At 35.3% G+C, this 20,876-nt stretch overlaps 1 protein-coding gene across 1 annotated transcript; it reads left to right on the top strand.

Moving 5' to 3' along the window:
• The first annotated feature begins 3,538 nt into the window (after positions 1–3,538).
• LOC144565210 (agamous-like MADS-box protein AGL80) lies at positions 3,539–4,272 on the top strand. The gene has a single exon (XM_078314898.1). It carries the CDS (start codon positions 3,539–3,541, stop codon positions 4,259–4,261), a length of 723 nt encoding a protein of 240 aa, XP_078171024.1. The 3' UTR covers positions 4,262–4,272.
• The last annotated feature ends 16,604 nt before the right edge of the window (positions 4,273–20,876 follow it).

The raw sequence follows: 20,876 nt of genomic DNA on the forward strand, positions 1-20,876 counted from the left end.
AACCCCGCACCTCTCACCCCCCATTTATCTCCACATAAATTTTTAAAATAATAATGGAGAGACCGCTCAATCATAAATAAATTACTAGTATTTAGTTTGAAACATCAAAATATTTATGTTGAATTTGTAAATATTAATCCCTATACCATGGTCTCTATTTATGAAAGAATAAATCAATCTATTAAATGGGAGTGAGGAGTGGGAGTTATTGTGCGGCCCCTAGTTAGAAGTTATTGCAGGGATAAATGGGAGGTCAGCGGCCCCCCATAATTATTTTGGAAATTATTTAGTGGTCCCCCTAAATAAAAATTATTAAGCGGTCCCTCCTGATTAATCATATGCTATGATGAAGATAAACTGCCTTATAATATAAGGTCTATAAAATCAAAACAGTCCCAACCAAAAAGATGCACTTGATGAGAAACAAAGAAAATCTTGGAGCAAAATCATTGCTTTGCTTGTGAAAGCATATTCATGAGTTTGGCTAGTATAACATCAGTGTTTTTTTAGTCTATATAACACCAACTCTAAAACTTATCAAATTGACTTCGAACGACTAATTCAAACCGTTTAAACCGATTTACATTATGAGTGATGCGTTTACATAATTTTTTTTTATATTTTCGAGTTATTTTAGTATCAAATCAATCGAAAGAAATATTGAAAAATTAATGTATTAAAATTAACTTAAAAACTCACACATTTGACCGCTTGACTTAATACTAAATAAATTCGAAAAGTTATAAATTTTGCATGTAAACGCACAACTAATGAAGTAGATCGGTTTTAATCTTTGCATTAGTTTTCATATGCATAATAAGTAGATCATGAGTTATTCACTAAGTCAGTACACAAGTTAGTGCATATCTATGTTAAATAAGTCTTAGTAAAGTAATATTCAAACACAGTGAAAGCCTTGTCCCAATCTAACATAATACCAACGCATGCATTGCTGGTACAAAAATTGTATTAAACAACCCCTCTGTAAGAAACCGGAACCAAAATCTAATCAAAACTCAAAATTAAGCAAATTCTTCTTACAGGCAGATATAAGACATAAACATGAGCATTTAGGTACAAACCTCAAAATTTAAGAACACCAATTCTAAAATCTATCAAATCGACTTCGAACGGTGAATTCAAACAAATATATATGTCTATATATTGTCTAGAGTATAATTAGGGTGTTCTTAAATTCATCAAGTTTTTTTGTGAATTCAACTTTAACATTGATTGAATTGATTTTAAATGACAAATCTGAACCGTGGCAATCTATCTACATTACGAGTGATGCATCTACATACAAAAATTTCAAAATTTTGCATTAATTTAGTATAAAGTCAAGCGGTCAAAATTAGAAAGTTTATAAATTAATTTTAATGTATTTAAAATTAATTCAAAATTTTAAAATTTCCGTATATAGACGTATCACTCATAAAATAGATAGATTTCAATAGTTCAAATTCGTCATTTGAAATTAGTGCTGTCCGATCCGATTACAGGGATGAAACTATTTCTTACTTCTATTTGTCATGAATCCATATGAGGATTCGTAAAATTAATTTTAATGAATTTAAATTTTAATCCGAATGGGATCCATTAACAACCCTACTAGGCTACTACAAGCTAGACGTACCTCACAAATTATCAGGGTCATCCGGATCCCCCAAAGTAACTCAATTTTTGAGTTTGGATCAGGACCATCCGATTCAAATTCAGACTAATCCGGATAAAGATGAAGTGCACAAGACTCTTTAATCTGATGGTCCAGATCTAAACTTAAAAATTGAGTTACTTTAGGAGATCCGAACTCAAATTATGACTCCTTTATGACAGGAGTCGACTAAATTAATTTGAGAAAATTGTTTAGACAACTATAAGTACAAACATTTATCATTTTCATATATATATATAAATACAATTTTAATCAAGGTGTTTATAATTTGTCCAAACAATGAGTTCCTGATGTTGAAATGGCATTGATGCAGTGAATGATATCTGATCTTCTGATCTAATTTGACGGTCTGGATTGTCGTTGAACAGGACTCAAGTTTCCTCCAGTAACTCAAATTGTAATTTTGAATTCAGAAATTCAGAAATTCCTCCAGTAACTTATAGCCACAGAAATTTTAGTGTTTTCACGTTATGTGTTTTTTTTTTTACATTAATATAATTTCTGATTATTAATTTATCTTCGAACAATATATAAAAAATTAGATAACATAATTTATTTAGTTAATAATTAAAAAATGGTGAAGTTATGTCTATAGCCATTGTAATACTTATAGCGCGAACCAAACATGGGAATGCTCATTCCAGGGAATGTTGAAGCAATGGTCATCCGCGAACCAAACATGGTAATGATACATGCCCTGGAATCCTTCTATTCCCTGGAATGACCTATAGCGCGAACCAAACACCCCCTAAGGGACCCGTGCATTGTATGTCGAGTTGGATTAACTCGGATTTTGATCAGACGGTCTGGATGCAAACTCAAAGTTTTGGTCACTTGGCGGGATCCGGACACCGTAGGGGTAGGGCATCCCCATTGATCATCCATGATTGCGTGGGAAATATTTTATTAGTTGTCCTTTGTCTATGTACAGATATAACGTAGTAATTGTAGGGTATAGATATTGACGGAACAGTTTTTTGCTTCATGCAGCATAAGAATCATACACAGTGCCGTTTTAATTCTATTGGTTGTGCATTGCATGAAACCAAAACTGTATTGTCAATACCCTTACCCTAATTTAATTGTAGTCTTGTCGTAACCATCCACGCTTTAATTACAGAATTGGAAGAAATTAAAGATCATAGATATATGTATCAATACACTGATCTCAATGCATAATAATGGATTCGCTGTTGCCATAATTTGCTTCAATGGCAGGATATAATGTACAATCTTTCTCTGCAATTTTGTCCGTGGAATGTACTATGTACCTATATGCAGGATGCAGCAAACCTTAAACCACGGTTAACAAGTTGAGTAAAATATAAACCAGCGAATCTTGTTACAGAATTGAATGCTAGAAATCATTGCAAATGCTCCTCCTGTGCTTCATCCGAATGGATACCTCCATTTCTGTGTCAACTGTCTAATAGAAACCAAAACTTAAACATGTCACTATTACAAAACCAAAACATTTTGATGCACCAAGAGATCTATCAATTAAAGTCGATTACTCAATTTTTGCCGTACAATTGGGATCACGAATTTGAACGTAATATACGGGACAAACCAATCAAATAAAAACATCCATATATTTCTCAATTAGATGGGGTCATTTGTCACATTCTAGGTATAACACACAGTCAGAATTCTAGAGGAATCAAACCAGTATCTTCCGAGAAATCCCTGTCACCATTTCTTACCATCAATGGAATCACTTAATTGATTCCTTTCCCATCCCTGCAACCTATATAAACACATACCTTCTTGCTTAATTAGCACAACAAAAATCACAACACCCAAAAACCAAGAGGGGAGGATATATAAGAGAAGAAGAGAAAAAAAAGGCGAAATCAATTCAACATGGCCAGGAAGAAGGTGAACCTGGCATGGATACAAAACGACGCGACTCGCCGTGCCACCTTCAAGAAGCGAAAGAAGGGATTGATCAAGAAGGCCAGCGAGCTCTCCACGTTATGTGGCGTCGACACATGCGTAGTGATCTATGGCCCACAGGACCCAAAACCAGAAGTGTGGTCTTCTCCGAAGGAGGCGCTTCAAGTGCTCTCTCAGTTCAAGAACATGCCGCAACTGGACCAGTGCAAGAAGATGGTCGATCAGGAGGGGTTCCTGCGCATGCACATGACCAAGGCACGGGAACGACTGTGCAAGGTCGACCGGGAGAACAAGGATATGGAGAATAAATTGCTCATGCACGACGTGATGACGGGCCAGCGTGGCTTGTCTGACATCGTATCCATTGAGGAAATAACCGGGCTTGCCTGTACTGTGGAGGTGCGTCTCAAGACAGTACAGGAGAGGTTACATCAGCTCCGCTCAGGGATGCCTTACAACATTAGCGGTGAAACGATGATGGCCATTCAGGCAACACGCCATGTCATGCCAATGGCACCTGCTGCACCGCAGCCAAGCGAGGATAAAATGCCGGTTGATGCAGAGATGAGGAATTGGTTTAACCATGCAGATGGTTTCGGGTTTGGTTGTACCGAGGAGATGACAACGCTGATGATGCCATTGAGCGTGGAGAGCGCCTCGGCATGGGATAACCATTTCGCAGTTAACTGAAGGGAAGAAGATAGATACATATATAATTTTTAGTTTTATTTGTTTTAGTATTTACTATTTAGTGTGATTTATTACTATAGTTTGAAAATTGTCGTCTCAAGAACTAGTTTGAAATATATCGTGCTACCTGCGTTTTTTGTATGCATTTGGTTATTAATTATTAAAATTTTCTCCTTTTCTTATGATCTATATTAAAATATTCGTAGATCGTTGATTTTGTGTTGGTCATAAACAGACCCTTTGTTTTATTTTTATTCTTAACTCTAAGAGACCTTGTTAATTAATTAGTTGAGGTGCATGCTACCAGACATCTATCATACATATAATTAAGAGTGTGCTTCCGATCGAACTCATTAGTATACAATTTCATTTTTTTCTAATTAAATAAGAAATCTCTAAGTGTCCAATATTTACATTTGTTTATGAGAGTTTGAATGTTTCTTATTATTAATTTTTAAATGATCATTGGTAAGAGAATCCATATCCTTGGAGTATGTTCGAAAATGACAATAGAAATATGCTAAAATTAATGTTCGATATTACTATGAAAATAATTATGAGAAATTATTAAATGAGAAACATACTCATGAAAAACTATATATATTTTCTAAAAAATTATTGAGTTGTCAATAATAATTTTTTTTATTAATAATTATTGATAAATTTCTGATCAATACTAATAATTTAAAGTATAATAATTAAAATATATAATATTTAGGAAAACAAACAAATTAAAATTATAAAACGTAAAAGTTGTAATGAAAAAAATGAACAAATTAATGATGAAAATATAGCTGAATAAAAGTGACGGATAAAAAATAATTTATAATAAAATAAAGAAATTAAATAAAATGTACTTGTTATGAAAATAAAAAAACAAACTTGATAAGATGCAAAGGGAGAATGAGCATGCAAGAGATAGCATGGGGAGAGAAAAAAATTAAGTTTAACATCATGTTTCTTTTGTTCCATGTATAAATTTAATTCTCATGTAATTTTTCGTGGACAATTTTTTTTATGATTAAAAGATTACCGAATATGTTTCGGAATCTAAATCTCGTCCCATCAAAATTTTCATGAATTGTCATGGAAAATAGATCCTTCGAACACGCTCTTATATAATATACTGATATAATTTTTTGAAAAATAGTGAATATATATATGTTTAAAAAAATTCCAGGGCTTATGTCTGAATATTTAATATCTTTTAGCAATCATTATTATGAAAGCTATTAGGCGATTGTGTTGAAATTAATCTTTACAATAACCTTAAGAGTTAGTATATCGATCTTTATGTTATTGCTGCAATTAATAACATGAATGTGTAATTAATTAATCCGATACATTCCAACTTGAGCAATTAAACCTATGTTATTATAATTGAACAGCTTGAATCCGATAATGATCATACAAACTGTGTTTTTTTCATAATGACAACAGATGCGAGTTTAAAGCGCGATCGATTAATTAGGTTAAGCTCCTCCTCAACTTTATTGGTAAGTGCAAAAATAATACGGCACCATCACGAACAAGCACCGACTGAGAGTAAATCTGAACAATCCGTTTCAATTGTGTTGAATCAGGTACGTGTGAGGATACGAATCCATGCGTGAAATGAAGCGAAAATAATATTGTCAATATCTTTATTTTTGCATTTGCTTCTTGCAATTTTACGTATAATTAATTAATATTGGACGGTTGTAATTAGATCAAATGCTACATGTAATATATATATATATATATATATATATATATATATATATATATATCAAACCCCGCATTTATACAGATTAAATAAATCAGCAATTATTTAGGAGTTAGAACTGGTGATGATGCTCAATGTAATTAACTTGATTCTGGATCATTCGGTATAAATCAGAGTTAGAGAAATTTGGACCGAGGCAATATATCTACCTTAAATGGAGATTGTTTTGATGAAATTAGACGCTAAATCATATCTTTTTTTTTATTTTAATGGAAGATTTGTTCTGATTTTTTTTTTAAGAAAAAGCATGTTGTAATTAATAATCTGTAACCATTTTTCCGGGCTTATAGTTGTAACACTAAATGGCATTAATTCTTAGTTATTAGCTTACAGTATTTATTTTACAATCAAATCTTATCGGGGTAAATTATTTGAAGAGTAATAAATGCTCCAGATGTGATAATACTAGGTTGCTTTGTGCCTCTCCAGAGGATAGCTGTTTCCTTATGGCAGTGCACGAAAAATTTATATTTTTTATTTATGGAAGAATTTCATGTATGTCCCTCAAAATTTTCAAAATTATATTTTTCTCTAAAATCATAATATAATTTTTTTTTTTACTAAATTTAAAAGCTCACAAATTACTCATTTTTTTCTATCAAAACTTATTCTAAATTTATAAAGTTCTCATTTTATAATTTTTATCCTTTATTTAAAAAATAAAAAAATGTAGTTTGTGCAAATTTTGACTTTTCAAAATTCTAACGGTCGATCCGAACTGTTCATCTTGTTCTCCATATTAATATGTGTTTGGGGACCAAATTTTACATTTTTTGGAATTATTTTACTATTTCTTTAGATTTATTGAAAATCGCTGTTTTCAGCAAATCTGGACTATAAAAAACAGCGATTTTCAATAAATCTAAAGAAATAGTAAAAAAATTGCAAAAAATGTAAAATTTGGTCCCCAAATACATATTAATATGGAGAACAAGATGAACGGTTCGGATCGACCGTTAGAATTTTGAAAGGTCAAAATCCAAGGCGTTGCATGGAGGGGCTCTATGCTATGCATAGCATGCTAGCATATTCCATATATATATATATATATATATATGGAACCTGCTACAGTGCTACGTGTAGCATAGAGGTCCTCCGTGCAACGGCTTAATATTCGACTTTTTAAAATCCTAACGGTCGATCCAAACCGTTCATCTTGTTCTCCATATTAATATGTGTTTGGAGACCAAATTTTACATTTTTTGGAATTGTTTTACTATTTTTTTAGATTTATTGAAAATCGCTGTTTTTTTATAGTCCAGATTTACTAAAAACAGTGATTTTCAATAAATCTAAAAAAATAGTAAAAAATTCCAAAAAATGTAAAATTTGGTCTCTAAACACATATTAATATGGAGAACAAGATGAACAGTTCGGATCGACCGTTAGGATTTTGAAAAGTCAAATATTGACCCGTTACACTGAGGGCCTCTATGCTACTACGTGTAGCATGCTAGCATATTCCTATATATATAGATAGATAGAGAGAGAGAGAGAGTTAGGCTGGGGTGCTATGGATAGCATAAAGGCCTCTATGCTACGGCTCAATATTCGAGTTTTCAAAATCCAAACGGTCGATCCGAACCGTTCATCTTATTCTCCATATTAATATCTGCTTGGAGACCAAATTTTACATTTTTCTGAATTTTTTTACTATTTATTAAGTATTTTACAAAATTATTGATCCAACGGTGGCTGCACAAAACAGTAAAACCGTTGGATTAGCGATTTTCAAAGTGGCTTAATAAAAAGTAAAAAAATTCAGAAAATTATAAAATTTGGTCTCCAAGCAGATATTAATATGGAGAATAAGATGAACGGTTCGGATCGACCGTTTGAATTTTGAAAACTCGAATATTGAGCCGTAGCACGAGATACCACTATGCTATCCATAGCACCCCAGCCTAACTCTATATATATATATATATATAGACTAATGTGATTTCGGTAGCATATGGGCCGAAATACATACGGTCAAAATTTAAAATTTTAAAATCCAAAAAGTCGATCTGAACCGTTCATCTTGTTCTCCATATTAATACGTGCTTGGAGACCAAATTTTACATTTTTCTGAATTTTTTTACTATTTATTAAGCCACTTTGAAAATTGCTGATCCAACGGTTTTACTGTTTTGTTAAGCCACCGTTGGATCAGCAATTTTCAAAGTGGCTTAATAATTAGTAAACAAATTCAGAAAAATGTAAAATTTGGTCTCCAAGCATGTATTAATATGGAGAACAAGATGAACGGTTCAGATCGACTTTTTGAATTTTGAAATTTCAAATTTGGACCGTGGGTATTTCAGCCCATATGCTACCGAAAGCACATTAGCCTATCTATCTATCTATCTATCTATCTATCTATCTATCTATCTATCTATCTATCTATATATATATATTTCTTATAAAGGGTAACTTTTTTACTTTATAAATTTAATATGAGTTTTTATAAAAAAAAATACAATTTATTGGGTAAATTGATACATTTCTGAACTTAAGAAAGGGTAAATATGATATTATGAATTTTAGATATGTAATTTCTAAGTTTTTTAAGGGATATACATGAAAATCCCTTTTTTAACCTGGTGCTGAGGTGTGTTTGAGTTAGTCGGGTCGGGAATAAATTGGGTAATCGGATACCCACGTTTGACCCGTTAATTATCCATTAATTTGTACTTTTATTAAGTTACTCGCTGTCATGATAGTAAACTTCTATATAATAGGAGTTCAGATCATCACAGGTACCCGAGAGGTTTCAAATTAAATTCGAACTGTCTGTTATAAATTGACACGGATTTTAAAGTTTTCCGTTTCTTATTAATATGTCCCGTAAATTATAACAAGTTCCAAATTCTTTACTCGATCCAATTCCGATACAATAGTGGATCACATTCTGACAGGAGGATATGAGAAACAAAAATAAGAAATACCACATGAAAAAGGCTACTAAGATTCCAAGAATTAATATCCTATCCGATCAGAGAGATCTTAAGTTCCTAAATATTTAATACTGAGTTTTCGTACAAAAATAAAAATGAGAGAGATTATGTTATTATGTATAGGGTGGGATTGGAGCGTGCTACGGATTAATTTTTTTATTTTAAAGTTTTAACAATCTATCAAATATGGTTTGAATATTTCATATATACTTGTAACATTTTTTAGAATATTTTACTAAGTTTTAAGATAGGTAGAGAATAATTTTTTTTGGATGGTCCAAATTTTTTCGGATCAAGTAATTTTTTATCCTTCTAAACAAATCGTAAAAAAAAATATAAAATAATGTCAAATTTAGTTTATAAATACATATTTATATAGAGGTCGTGTTAAATGGTTCAGATCGACTATCAGAACTTTTAAACCGAATTTAGATCTATAGTACAGACTAATATGTATAGGTTGGGATTGGTGCGTGCTACGGATTTATTTTTTTATTTAAAAGTTTTAACAATCTATCAAATATGGTATCTATATGAATATTTCATATATACTTGTAACATTTTTTTTTAAATATTTTACTAAGTTTTAAGATGGGTAGAGAATAATTTTTTTTGGATGGTCCAAATTTTTCGGATCAAGTAATTTTTTATCCTTCTAAACAAATCGTAAAAAAAATCTAAAATAATGTCAAATTTAGTTTATAAATACATATTTATATAAAGGTCGTGTTAAATGGTTTAGATCGACTATCAGAACTTTTAAACCGAATTTAGATCTATAGTACAGACTAATATGTATAGGGTGGGATTGGTGCGTGCTACGGATTTCTTTTTTTATTTAAAAGTTTTAACAATCTATCAAATATGGTATCTATATGAATATTTCATATATACTTGTAACATTTTTTTTAAATATTTTACTAAGTTTTAAGATGAGTAGAGAATAACTTTTTTTGGATGGTCCAAATTTTTTCGGATCAAGTAATTTTTTATCCTTCTAAACAAATCGTAAAAAAAAATCTAAAATAATGTCACATTTAGTTTATAAATACATATTTATATAGAGGTCGTGTTAAATGGTTCAGATCGACTATCAGAACTTTTAAACTAAATTTAGATCTATAGTACAGACTAATATGCACTATGAATATTACCATAGCCTAACTAAAATAAAAAAAAACGAATAGTTATTGTTAATTTGATCACATAGATGTTATTTGATAAGTTTTCCACAAAAATATTACTAATATACAGCTACCGATTTACTTGATGAGAATAAAACAATACTAAATAGGAATTATTTTATTTTCTCATTCTATCTGAGAGTAAAAATAAATATTTTAATAGTCTCTCAATTTATAACATTCTAAATTATAAGATTTGTTACCAAAAAGTTTATATATTAGTATAATTAGCTTTCTAATGTTGCTCTTGATTTATCGGATGGTGAAAAGTAATTTTATAATTTTATTATCTTAAAAGTGGTATAGGAAGTAAATCTCATTATTATTATTATTATCATCATCGTCATCGTCATCGTGACTATCACTATCACTATCATCATCATCATCATCATCATCATCATCATTATTATTATTATTATTATTATTATTATTATTATTATTTTAATTCGGGAATTATTCAAGTAATTACATTGTCAAAATTTCTAACATTTCTAAATCGGATATTTGCATTTTTGTGGAGTTGTAAAGACAATTCATGTGAGATCTATATTGTCTAGCTAAACATCTCTTCTCTTATATTAGGTACATAGATATTTTGATTTGTCTATAGTTGTGATTAAAAGATGAGATTTTAGATTGAATATCAGTCCTCAGATCAAATAGTATGTCTCTATTTATTTTATGCATCTTTTTGATATTTTATTGTAAGAAGTCCATATTTATTTAGACACGTACACGCCGACACCTCCCCAACACTCTTTATCTCACGTAATCTATGCTTCCTTCTTTTTTTTCATTCTTTTTGAAAACTTTCCTAAACTCCTTATCAAACACTCGATTTTCTACCTGATTTTTTTTTTCATTTTTTTAAATGTCATGTGATTATCAACACACTTGATTTTTTGGCCGATTTCTTTCTATTTTTTAAATATCATTTAAATTTTGGATTTATTGATGATTGACTTAGTCATGTCTTTATTTCTTTATGTATTTTTTAAATTGCTTGTTACATTGATATGGTCAAAAGTTATTTTAATGTAATTGAAATTGTTGTTTAGAATGAAATTTAATTTTGTTTTATTTAACTAAATATAATAAAATCTTTGTTTCTATACTCTCGTACCAATCGGTACCAGCAAATAATTTATCATCTGATACCAGAAAATTTGCTTATAATAATTTCTTAATCTCAGTGTAACAACCACCTCCGATATACGATTAATCATTTTTTTTTATATTCTAAATGTATATATAATAGCACAGCTTAAAGCTGCTGCTGTTAAAATCCAAATGCCTTTCTGGATAATTCAATGAATAAGATCAAAATATAGAGTAGTTTAATATTTGCTTTCTCTCTGACAGATATAAGATATATAATATAGCTATATTATGGTATTTTCAATTTACACCGAATCAATGTTATTTCTCATTGGATTTTGTTATACTAAATAATTGCTTTTATATATAATTTGGATTTAGAACCAATATATATTTTAATACCATTCATGGATATTATTAAATAATTATTATTTTCATCGGTCTATTTCTTTTATGAAAATATATAATTTTGTATGAGAATTTCTTTTTTCTACTATAAAATGTCTCAGTTGCAATCTTCAGTATTTTTTGAGACAACTTGACAAATTAAACAAATTCCTAATTATTTGTATATAATTAGCAAATCTTACGAATAATTCATGAAATACTTCTGAATTATTCGCGAGTTATCCACAGACAAGCTTTTTCATTCTTTCCATAAACTTCAGAATTTATATATTTTTTTTAAAAAGAGTATTTCGAAATGGATACCTAACAGAGTAACAGTACAAGGAAGATGTAAATCAAATATTTTTGTTACTACGAGTAAACGAATGAGCTGAATCTTGAATCTGCGTATGAAATATTGTACGGGACGAATTCGGATCAGGGTATGGTACCTAATCTCCGGTGATTAATATTTCCAAATGATATGCGGACAGCTCATATTAAATTGTTTAAGTAATTCCGTATTCGCCTCCTTGCTCAGATTATATTTTGATTGCAGAAAGATTCAAATTAGAGAATCTGAGACGATTCTATAGGTATTATATCAAATTCGGTAAGATTTCAGTCTCATCCGCATCAAAATATATCTACGATTACTTTTGATGATAAGATATCAGTCTCATCTGCATCAAAATATGTGCGATTACTTTTGATGATAAGTAGCGGGGACGGATTAATTTGAAATTTTTGACTCTCATTTATTTTGAAAATTTTCATATTTATACATAGTTTTTTTTTATATAATTTAGAGCAAAATATTATGGATACTAGGTTTTTTGTTTTCCTTACTATTCTTCCACTTCGGTTAAAATATAAAACTAAATTCGTTTTAAACGGTCCGCTAAGGTATTCTGATCGGGAAAGAGTGATGGGAGAGTGGCAGCTTGTTAGTTACCGTAAAGGAAACCCTTCCTCCTCCTCCGCCCAGCCGAACCCACCTCTGAACCTATATACCCCCTTCAGCAACAGGCCACTCTTCTCCCAAATAGTTCAGAAACCCTACCAGAGCCACCAAACCAAGCCAAAGCCCCGTCAAATGACCATGTTGACCCCCTCCCCTCCCCAATCTCCACCATCCCAGGCAGTCTACTACTTCTCCCCTCACAGCCCCACTAAACTCAGATTCCCTCCCTCCTCTCAGTTTGCCGAATGGCGCGGCCGCTGCTTCAGGTGCTGCCGAACCGGCCACAATGCCGCTGCCTGCCGCAATCCGATGCGTTGCGGGAAATGCTGGGGCGAAGGTCATATGGCCTCCCGGTGCACTGCCAACACACTCAACCCGACGGCCATGCCGTATTGGTCTAACAAGCACAACTAGCCGGCTCCCCCTCCCAAATTGACCACGCCTTTCGAAGAACTGCTCAAGCCTTGCCCTAGAGCTGCTGACTCCTTCCCGAATAACCGGCCGCAGAGATTATCCTACTATGTCTCTCGTGACACGGCTATCACTGATGAACTTAAAAAACTCGAGGCAGGGGTTGTTTTTGACACGCATGGGAAGGAGCTCTGCTTCAGCCTCCAGGATGTTTTAGGGTTTGCCAAAAGAACCAAGTTGGTGCAACCTACTGAGGTCTCCATTAGTTGACTTGCCCCTGACCGCTTCCTCATCCTGTTGCCACATGGAATGGCCCCCGAAACCTTCATCTCTGCCACCACACCGGAATTATGGGACGCTGGCTTCTCCTTCCAACCCTGGTCGGAGATTGATGGGGCCAAGCTCTCCCTACCTGAATACCAAGTCCTGATTGACCTTCACAACATTCCACCCCACCTCTTCAGGGAAGAGGAGGTCAAAAAGGTCATCTCAACCTTTGGTACCTTCGTTGGTTCGGCTCCGCCTCAAGACATTGCTGACTTATCTGTCTGGTCGGCAATAGTGGCGGTGGATCGCCTAGAAAGGGTCCCTCAAGAATTAGCCATGCATGACCTCGGTTCAGAACACATCGTCTTGGTTAAATCAAAAAACTGGCTCCGAGCTCCGCTCTATCGAGCTTCTGAGCTTCCAAAGATCAAACCCAAATTCTCCAAGCCACAGAAAAAAGCGGGAGCCAACCAGCCAAGTATCCCGGAGCACTTCGTCGTATCCCGTCCAGCCCTGCTTGAAATTTGTAAAAGTTTGGATATAGCCACCTTGCCGGCTGAGGTCAAGGCTATACTAGATGGAACAGACCCCACACTCAAGCTCTCATGGGGTGGTGTCGATCACCTGGCGGCTGCTCAGGAGCAACCTTCTGCAACAGCCATGGGGTCGCCGGCAACCAGGCATGACGGGGATAGCTCTCAGTCACATGACCTCCCTGACCCACCACAAGAAGTCCCACAGGTCATGCCACACCAAATCCCGCTGAGCAAACGTACCCCAACAGAGAATTCACCAAACTCTCTTGGTGCGGGTGACAATATTCCTACTAGCCTACCCGCTGCACCCATTAACAGGGAAGTGCCGCAGAGGAACCAACCCCCGGTCCAAATTTTGAGGAGGATTTTCCCACAAAAGGTTAATCCGGAAAAGCCAGCTCATGCCATTCCGTGCAACACTGTCGTCTCTGAACCTTCCAGTGCCAGTCTGTTGATTCCCCATACGGACTGCAGAGGCCAGACGAAGGAAAAAGACAAAGGGGTGATCCCCATTTGCAGGGCACGTGGAGGCTCCTCTATGCAAGGTGAAAAAGGAAAGAAATTGTTGGACCCAAAAAAAGCGGCCCAGAAGCCCAAAAAGGGGCTCCCTATTCTTATCCCACCAAATCCTGCTCTATTCAAGAAGTTATTGTTAGTGTAATAATCTAGAAGTCAATAATACGATAATTTATCATAAAGCTTTGTTCATGAATTGGATGATTTATATATCATTTTGTTGCCTTGAGTATTATTGAATTTATGGATCATTTCGAGTTCATGACTGAAATTGTGAAACTCCATAATATAGATGATATATACTCTTAAAAAGTCACTGACCAAGGTAATTAGCAGGAACAGTAATTACCGCGATAAGGTTAGTATGTGGATTAAAAGATGGTTAAGTTTTACAAACCACCTGACACGAGATGTCATTTTAATCACATAGATACATGTTCTAAAAACATGGTATTTGACAGACCCCGAATGAAACATTAAATAGAATTGTGTTCGTGTCATTTATGTTTTCATTCAGTGTCACGTTCTACAGTATGAGGTATTTATCGTTCCCACTGAGAAATATGTATGTGTGATTGTTATCTACCGCTGTCCGTAAAAAGCAGTCATAACGGTAGCTTTTCCATATGTATAGCTTAGCTGAGGAAGTGATAGTTTACTAAGAATACTTTTTGTCCCTTGTATCTCTATACGAGCTATAGCATCACTGGGCCCCTTGGTAGAGTTAGATTATCTGCTAGCGGTATAATTACAAGAGTAATTATATTTGATAATCTGCTCAAGATCAAGAAAAGATTCAGTTAGCAAGGATGACACACATCTACCTTGAAACTGATCTGATAGCTATGAGACAGAAGAACAGACACAAGTAAATTGTTTACTGGATCGTGATATTGTACAGTACAGCATCATCTGTGTAATTGGATGGTCATGATGTGTTGCCAGATGCCACCCATGATTATAGAAGTTAAAACAGTTTTAACTCTATTTACCAACATAACACAGATCCTATTGGGTCACACCATATAGGAGTTAATCGGAGAATCTTATTGTGATTGATTATAAATTGGTTATGATCAATAGTAAGATGGTTATAATTAATTATACGTGTTATAATTAAATTATAAATGTTATGTAAAAATAACAAGCAAAAACATTGGTTAATTTATAAACGTGTGTGTGACACGTTGTATAAAAGTTAACCGGTTAATTTATAAATGTGCATGACACATTGTATAAATTACCGAAACAACAACCGCAAAAAAAATATATATAATTGTTCAGAATAATTATACGAATATTATTTGTATTCGGGCCGAGGGCATTCGGGTCTTTTCAGATTCGTCTTATCCGCATGACATGTCATCGATCCTATCCAGATGACACGTCATCGATACCGAAACAAACAACCGCAGAAAAATATATATAATTGTTCAGAATAATTATACAAACATTATTTGTGTTCGGGCCGAGGGCATTCGGGTCTTTTCAGATTCGTGCTTATCCGCATGACATGTCATCGATCCTATCCAGATGACACGTCATCGATCTTATCCACATGTCATCATCCTTATCCATTCAATGGCATACCTTGTAAATAGGCCGAACTTGGAGGGCATTTTAGTCTTTTGGCAACCGACCCTAAACCCTATAAATATGGGTGGAGGGGTAGAGAGAAATTAACTAATTCACTCATACCGGTTTCGTGTCAAAACGGATCGGTATTTTCTCTCTTTCTCGGTTTCTCTCCCAAATAGTGTTTCGGTTGAGAAAAGAAAGTTATACGTAGTTGACGTATAATCTTGCGGGTTGTTGTGGAGTATATTTACGGGATCGATGAATAGTGTTTTACCGAATTTAGCGGTATGTCAGTTTTGCATATTGATGAAACTGAGCAACCGAAAATTCGTGTTTACGGGTTTTCGTCTTTTTCCCCATGAATAGTGTTTTTGCATAATTCCGCGGTTTACGGTATTTCTGGCAGAAGAAACAAACCGCTCTCTGGTTAGTCCTGGTGGATAACCGATAGAGGCATCAGACGTCTGATGCTCCGAGTCGATTCCTTCCCTGGTGAGGCTCTACTCGCTCGGTCTGCATTCCAACTGTGATTTGGAAACAAGGTATAAATATGTTATATTAATCTATTTAATTTGTAAGTAGATTAAAGTTTTAGAAATCAATCATGGAGTAGATCTGTAAAAAGGATTAAATTGGGTTTTGATGCCAAAGGAATACTGAAGGTGGACCGCCTTGGAAAGTTTCCTGACATACCCCGTTTAATCCTGAGCTTAAGTTGACTGTAGAAATTTTTGTTCTACGGTCATTCCGCAACTTAAGCCTAAAAGGGGTTTTGGATTAGCACCCACCGGGAAACCCCAACAGTTATCACAACAAAAGGCACCTACCGCTGCTAAACAAGCAAAAAACAAACGGGCTGAAGAACGAGCCGCTGAAATATTAAAGAGCCTTGATGGGTTCTATGAAGTCTCAGTAAAATATGGGCTGTGCAGGGATTTAGCTGAAGGGCTTGGGCTCAAAGCAACAGATATCACAGAGGCATTAGCAAAGGATAACCAACAGAGGAAGCTCGGCCCCACTACCCAGGCCGGGTCTTTAGATATGGCAGTTGATGAAGAAGGACTGGATATGGACTTTGACTCTGATGAAGACCTACTTTCAGATGGGGAGGAGCCTACTCAGGCTTAGTTAGCTTGGGTCGAGTCGAAGATTGCAGTCAAACCGTTTTTAATGTTTTTTAAAAAATTCATATGTCTTTCTTGGAATGTTAGGGGTCTTGGAGGAGATGACAAATGTTTGGTGGTTAAGAATACGATTAGAAGTTCGAGGTGTGACGTTTGCATTTTACAAGAAACTAAGTGTAACAATGTTGATTTATCAGTGGTAATGAAGTTCCTGCCTTCCTTTTTTTCTTTTGATGTTGCTTTTAATTTGGCGTTTGAATCGGCTGGGGGCATAATAATCGCCTGGAAAAGATCTTTCAGGATGATTTCCTCATGGTCAACCAGGCATACGGTGACGGTCATCTTACAACAAATAGCTAGTGGAGAACTGTTAATGGTGACTAATGCCTACGGGCCGTGTGATGACACCATCAAACCGGCTTTCATTGAGGAACTGAGATATGCCGCTTCAAACGCCAATGCTCACTGGCTATTAGGAGGTGACTTCAACCTTGTTCGGTGGTTGATAGATCGCTCTGGCAACCAGAGAAGTTTTCGGCTGATGGAACTATTCAACCAATTCATAACAGACGCAAGCCTCTTTGATGTCCCTCTTCATAACCGCTCCTTCACCTGGACTGGCAACAGACCGCACCCTGTCTTTTCTAAGATTGATCGTGTTTTTTTGACCTCCGATTGGGCTGTCTCATATCCAGTGATCACTCTGGAGGCTCTTGGTGTACTGGCCTCTGACCACACCCCTCTTCTCCTCACTTGCAAGGGTCTGCAAAACCAACACAGAAGATACCAGTTGGAATCTTTTTGGTTCAACTACAGTGAGCCAAAAACCATAGTCCAGAACCTATGGGGAACGATCAGCTCATCTCAGGAACCGATCCTGAGCTTCCATCAGAAATCAAAGTCTCTTCACAAACAACTATCATTATGGCACTCACAGAAGTTCGGTAAAATGGACCAGCAACTTGATTTATGCAAAAAAGCCCTCCACTTTTTCGATCTGATTGAAGAGCATCGCCAATTGGAGAATCATGAATTCAGGATGAGAATTAAAATTCGAGAAAAGGCTTATGAATTGGCAACCAATATCGAAAGCAAATGGAAACAAAGATCTCGCTGTCGATGGTTAGCTCAAGGAGATAGGAACTCGCGTTATTTTCATGCGATTGCCTCTTCTAGATTAAGAAGAAACCTGATTTTGTCAGTGGAAGATAGCGGCCGCATTATCACTGATCAGGCCGAAATAAGGGAGGTTTTCTGTGCGGCAATGAAAGAGATGCTGGGATCCAACTCTGAAACCTTGCAATTTGACCCATCCGCTTTCTATTCTCCGGACCCAAACCTAGAACAATTACAAATCCCATTCTCTTCTCAGGAGATTCAGGAGGCAGTCTCGCAACTGGCAAATGGAAAAGCTTCGGGCCTTGATGGATTGCCGAATGAGTTTCTGAAAATCTATTGGCCCGAGGTCAAAGATGAAATCTTATGCATTTTTGAATCCTTCTTCAACAACACCATTGATTTGGCCCCGTATAATGAAGCAAAAATTGTCTTGGTTCCAAAAAAGGACAACCCAGTGACCACCGGTGACTATCGCCCGATCAGTATTCTTAACCTGATCCCGAAACTCATCTCCAAGGTTCTTTCCAATAGATTACGAAGGTTTCTACCTAGTCTGATTTCTGGAAATCAGACGGCTTTCGTCCATGGCCGTCAAATCGCGGAAAATTTTGTCACCACTAGAGAGCTACTCAACCACATATCACATGAAGGAACACCGGCCGTTTTTGCAAAAATTGACTTCAAGAAGGCTTTTGACTCAATTGAATGGTCCTTCCTGATAAGAGTGATGCAAGCACGCGGGTTCCCAACGAGATGGATTTGCTGGATGAGGACTATGTGGTCTACTTCCTCTTCCAAGGTGATCATTAATGGTGAATACTCGGCTGCCTTCTTTCATAGGAGGGGCCTTCGTCAGGGTGATCCGTTGTCACCTATGCTCTTCAACCTAGGTGTCGACGTTTTCCAAAGAATGGTGCAGGCGCCAAGTGCAATTTCACAAGCTTCCCTCTCGAACAAGCTTCAAGACTCCATTCTGGCCCTCCAATACGCAGATGACACCGCTATAATAGCAAATGGGGACATCCTCTCTTTAATCTCCTTTAAACTTGTTCTCAGGCTATTTTCTTCATTATCGGGTTTGAAGGTCAACTTCTCGAAGAGTAATTTTATCCCCCTGAATATCGCTCCAGAGAAGTTACCATGCATTGAGGCCATAATGGGTTGTCCAAAATCGGACTTCCCGACGACTTACCTTGGCATGCCTCTCACCATTAGAAAACCCACAAAGCAGATGTTCATTCCACTGATTGAAAAAATAGAGGATCGGCTCTAGGGGTGGCAGTCCAAACTACTAAGCAGAGGTGGTAGGTTATTACTCACTCAAACGGTACTCTCCTCCATTCCAATCTACTACATGGTCTGCTTCATTATCCCAAAATGGGTCATTGCCCGCATAGACAGAGCTCGGCGACGTTTCTTATGGGGTCACTCGGCTAATAGTAGCCGGGCAATCTCCCTCTACAAATGGAATCTAGTTTGCTTACCTAAGAATTGGGGAGGGTTAGGTCTTCCGGACCTTCATTTGCGAAACATCTCATTAGTACTCCGTTGGTGGTGGAAGTTGTATAACGAACCGGATTCTATTTGGACACTCATGATTTCCAAGATTAGGTGGCAGGGGAGACCATCAGTGGGCCCCTTGTTATGGTCTATGTTAGTTTGTAATAATCTAGAAGTCAATAATACGATAAGTTAATCATAAAGCTTTGTTCATGAATTGAATGTTTATTTATATATCATTTTGTTGCCTTGAGTATTATTGAAATTATGGATCATTTCGAGTTCATGACTGAAATTGTGAAACTCCATAATATAGATAATATATACTCTTAAAAGTCACTGACCAAGGTAATTAGCAGGAACACTAATTACCGCGATAAGGTTAGCATGTGGATTAAAAGATGGTTAAGTTTTACAAACCACCTGACACGAGATGTCATTTTAATCACATGGATACATGTTCTAGGAACATGGTATTTGACAGACCCCGAATGAAACATTAAATAGAATTGTGTTCGTGTCATTTATGTTTTCATTCAGTGTCAAAGTTCTACAGTATGAGGTATTTATCGTTCCCACTAAGAAATATATATGAGTAAGTGTTATCTAACGCTGTCCGTAAAAAGCAGCCATAACGGTAGCATTTCCATATATATAACTTAGCTGAGGAAGTGATAGTCTGCTAAGAATACTATTTGTCCCTCGTATCTCTATACGAGCTATAGCATCACTGGGCCCCTTGATAGAGTTAGATTATCTGCATGCGGTATAATTACAAGAGTAATTATATTTGATAATCTACTCAAGATCAAGAAAAGATACAGTTACCAAGGATGACACACATCTACCTTGAAACTGATCTGATAGCTATGAGACAGAAGAACTGACACAAGTAAATTGTTTACTGGATCGTGATATTGTACAGTACAGCATCATCTGTGTAATTGGATGGTCATGATGTGTTGCCAGATGCCACCCATGACTAACAGAAGTTAAAACAGTTTTAACTTTGTTTACCAACATAACACAGATCCTATTGGGTCACACCATATAGGAGCTACTCGGAGAATCTTACTGATTAATTATAAATTGATTATAATTAATATTAAGATGGTTATAATTAATTATACGTGATATAATTAAATTATAAATGTCATTTAGAATGACAAGCAGAAACAACAGTTAATTTATAAACGTACACGTTACGTTGTATAAAAGTTACCGAAC

Source organism: Carex rostrata, chromosome 1 (genome assembly GCF_964058835.1).
Source record: "Carex rostrata chromosome 1, lpCarRost1.2, whole genome shotgun sequence".
Lineage (NCBI taxonomy): Eukaryota > Viridiplantae > Streptophyta > Magnoliopsida > Poales > Cyperaceae > Carex > Carex rostrata.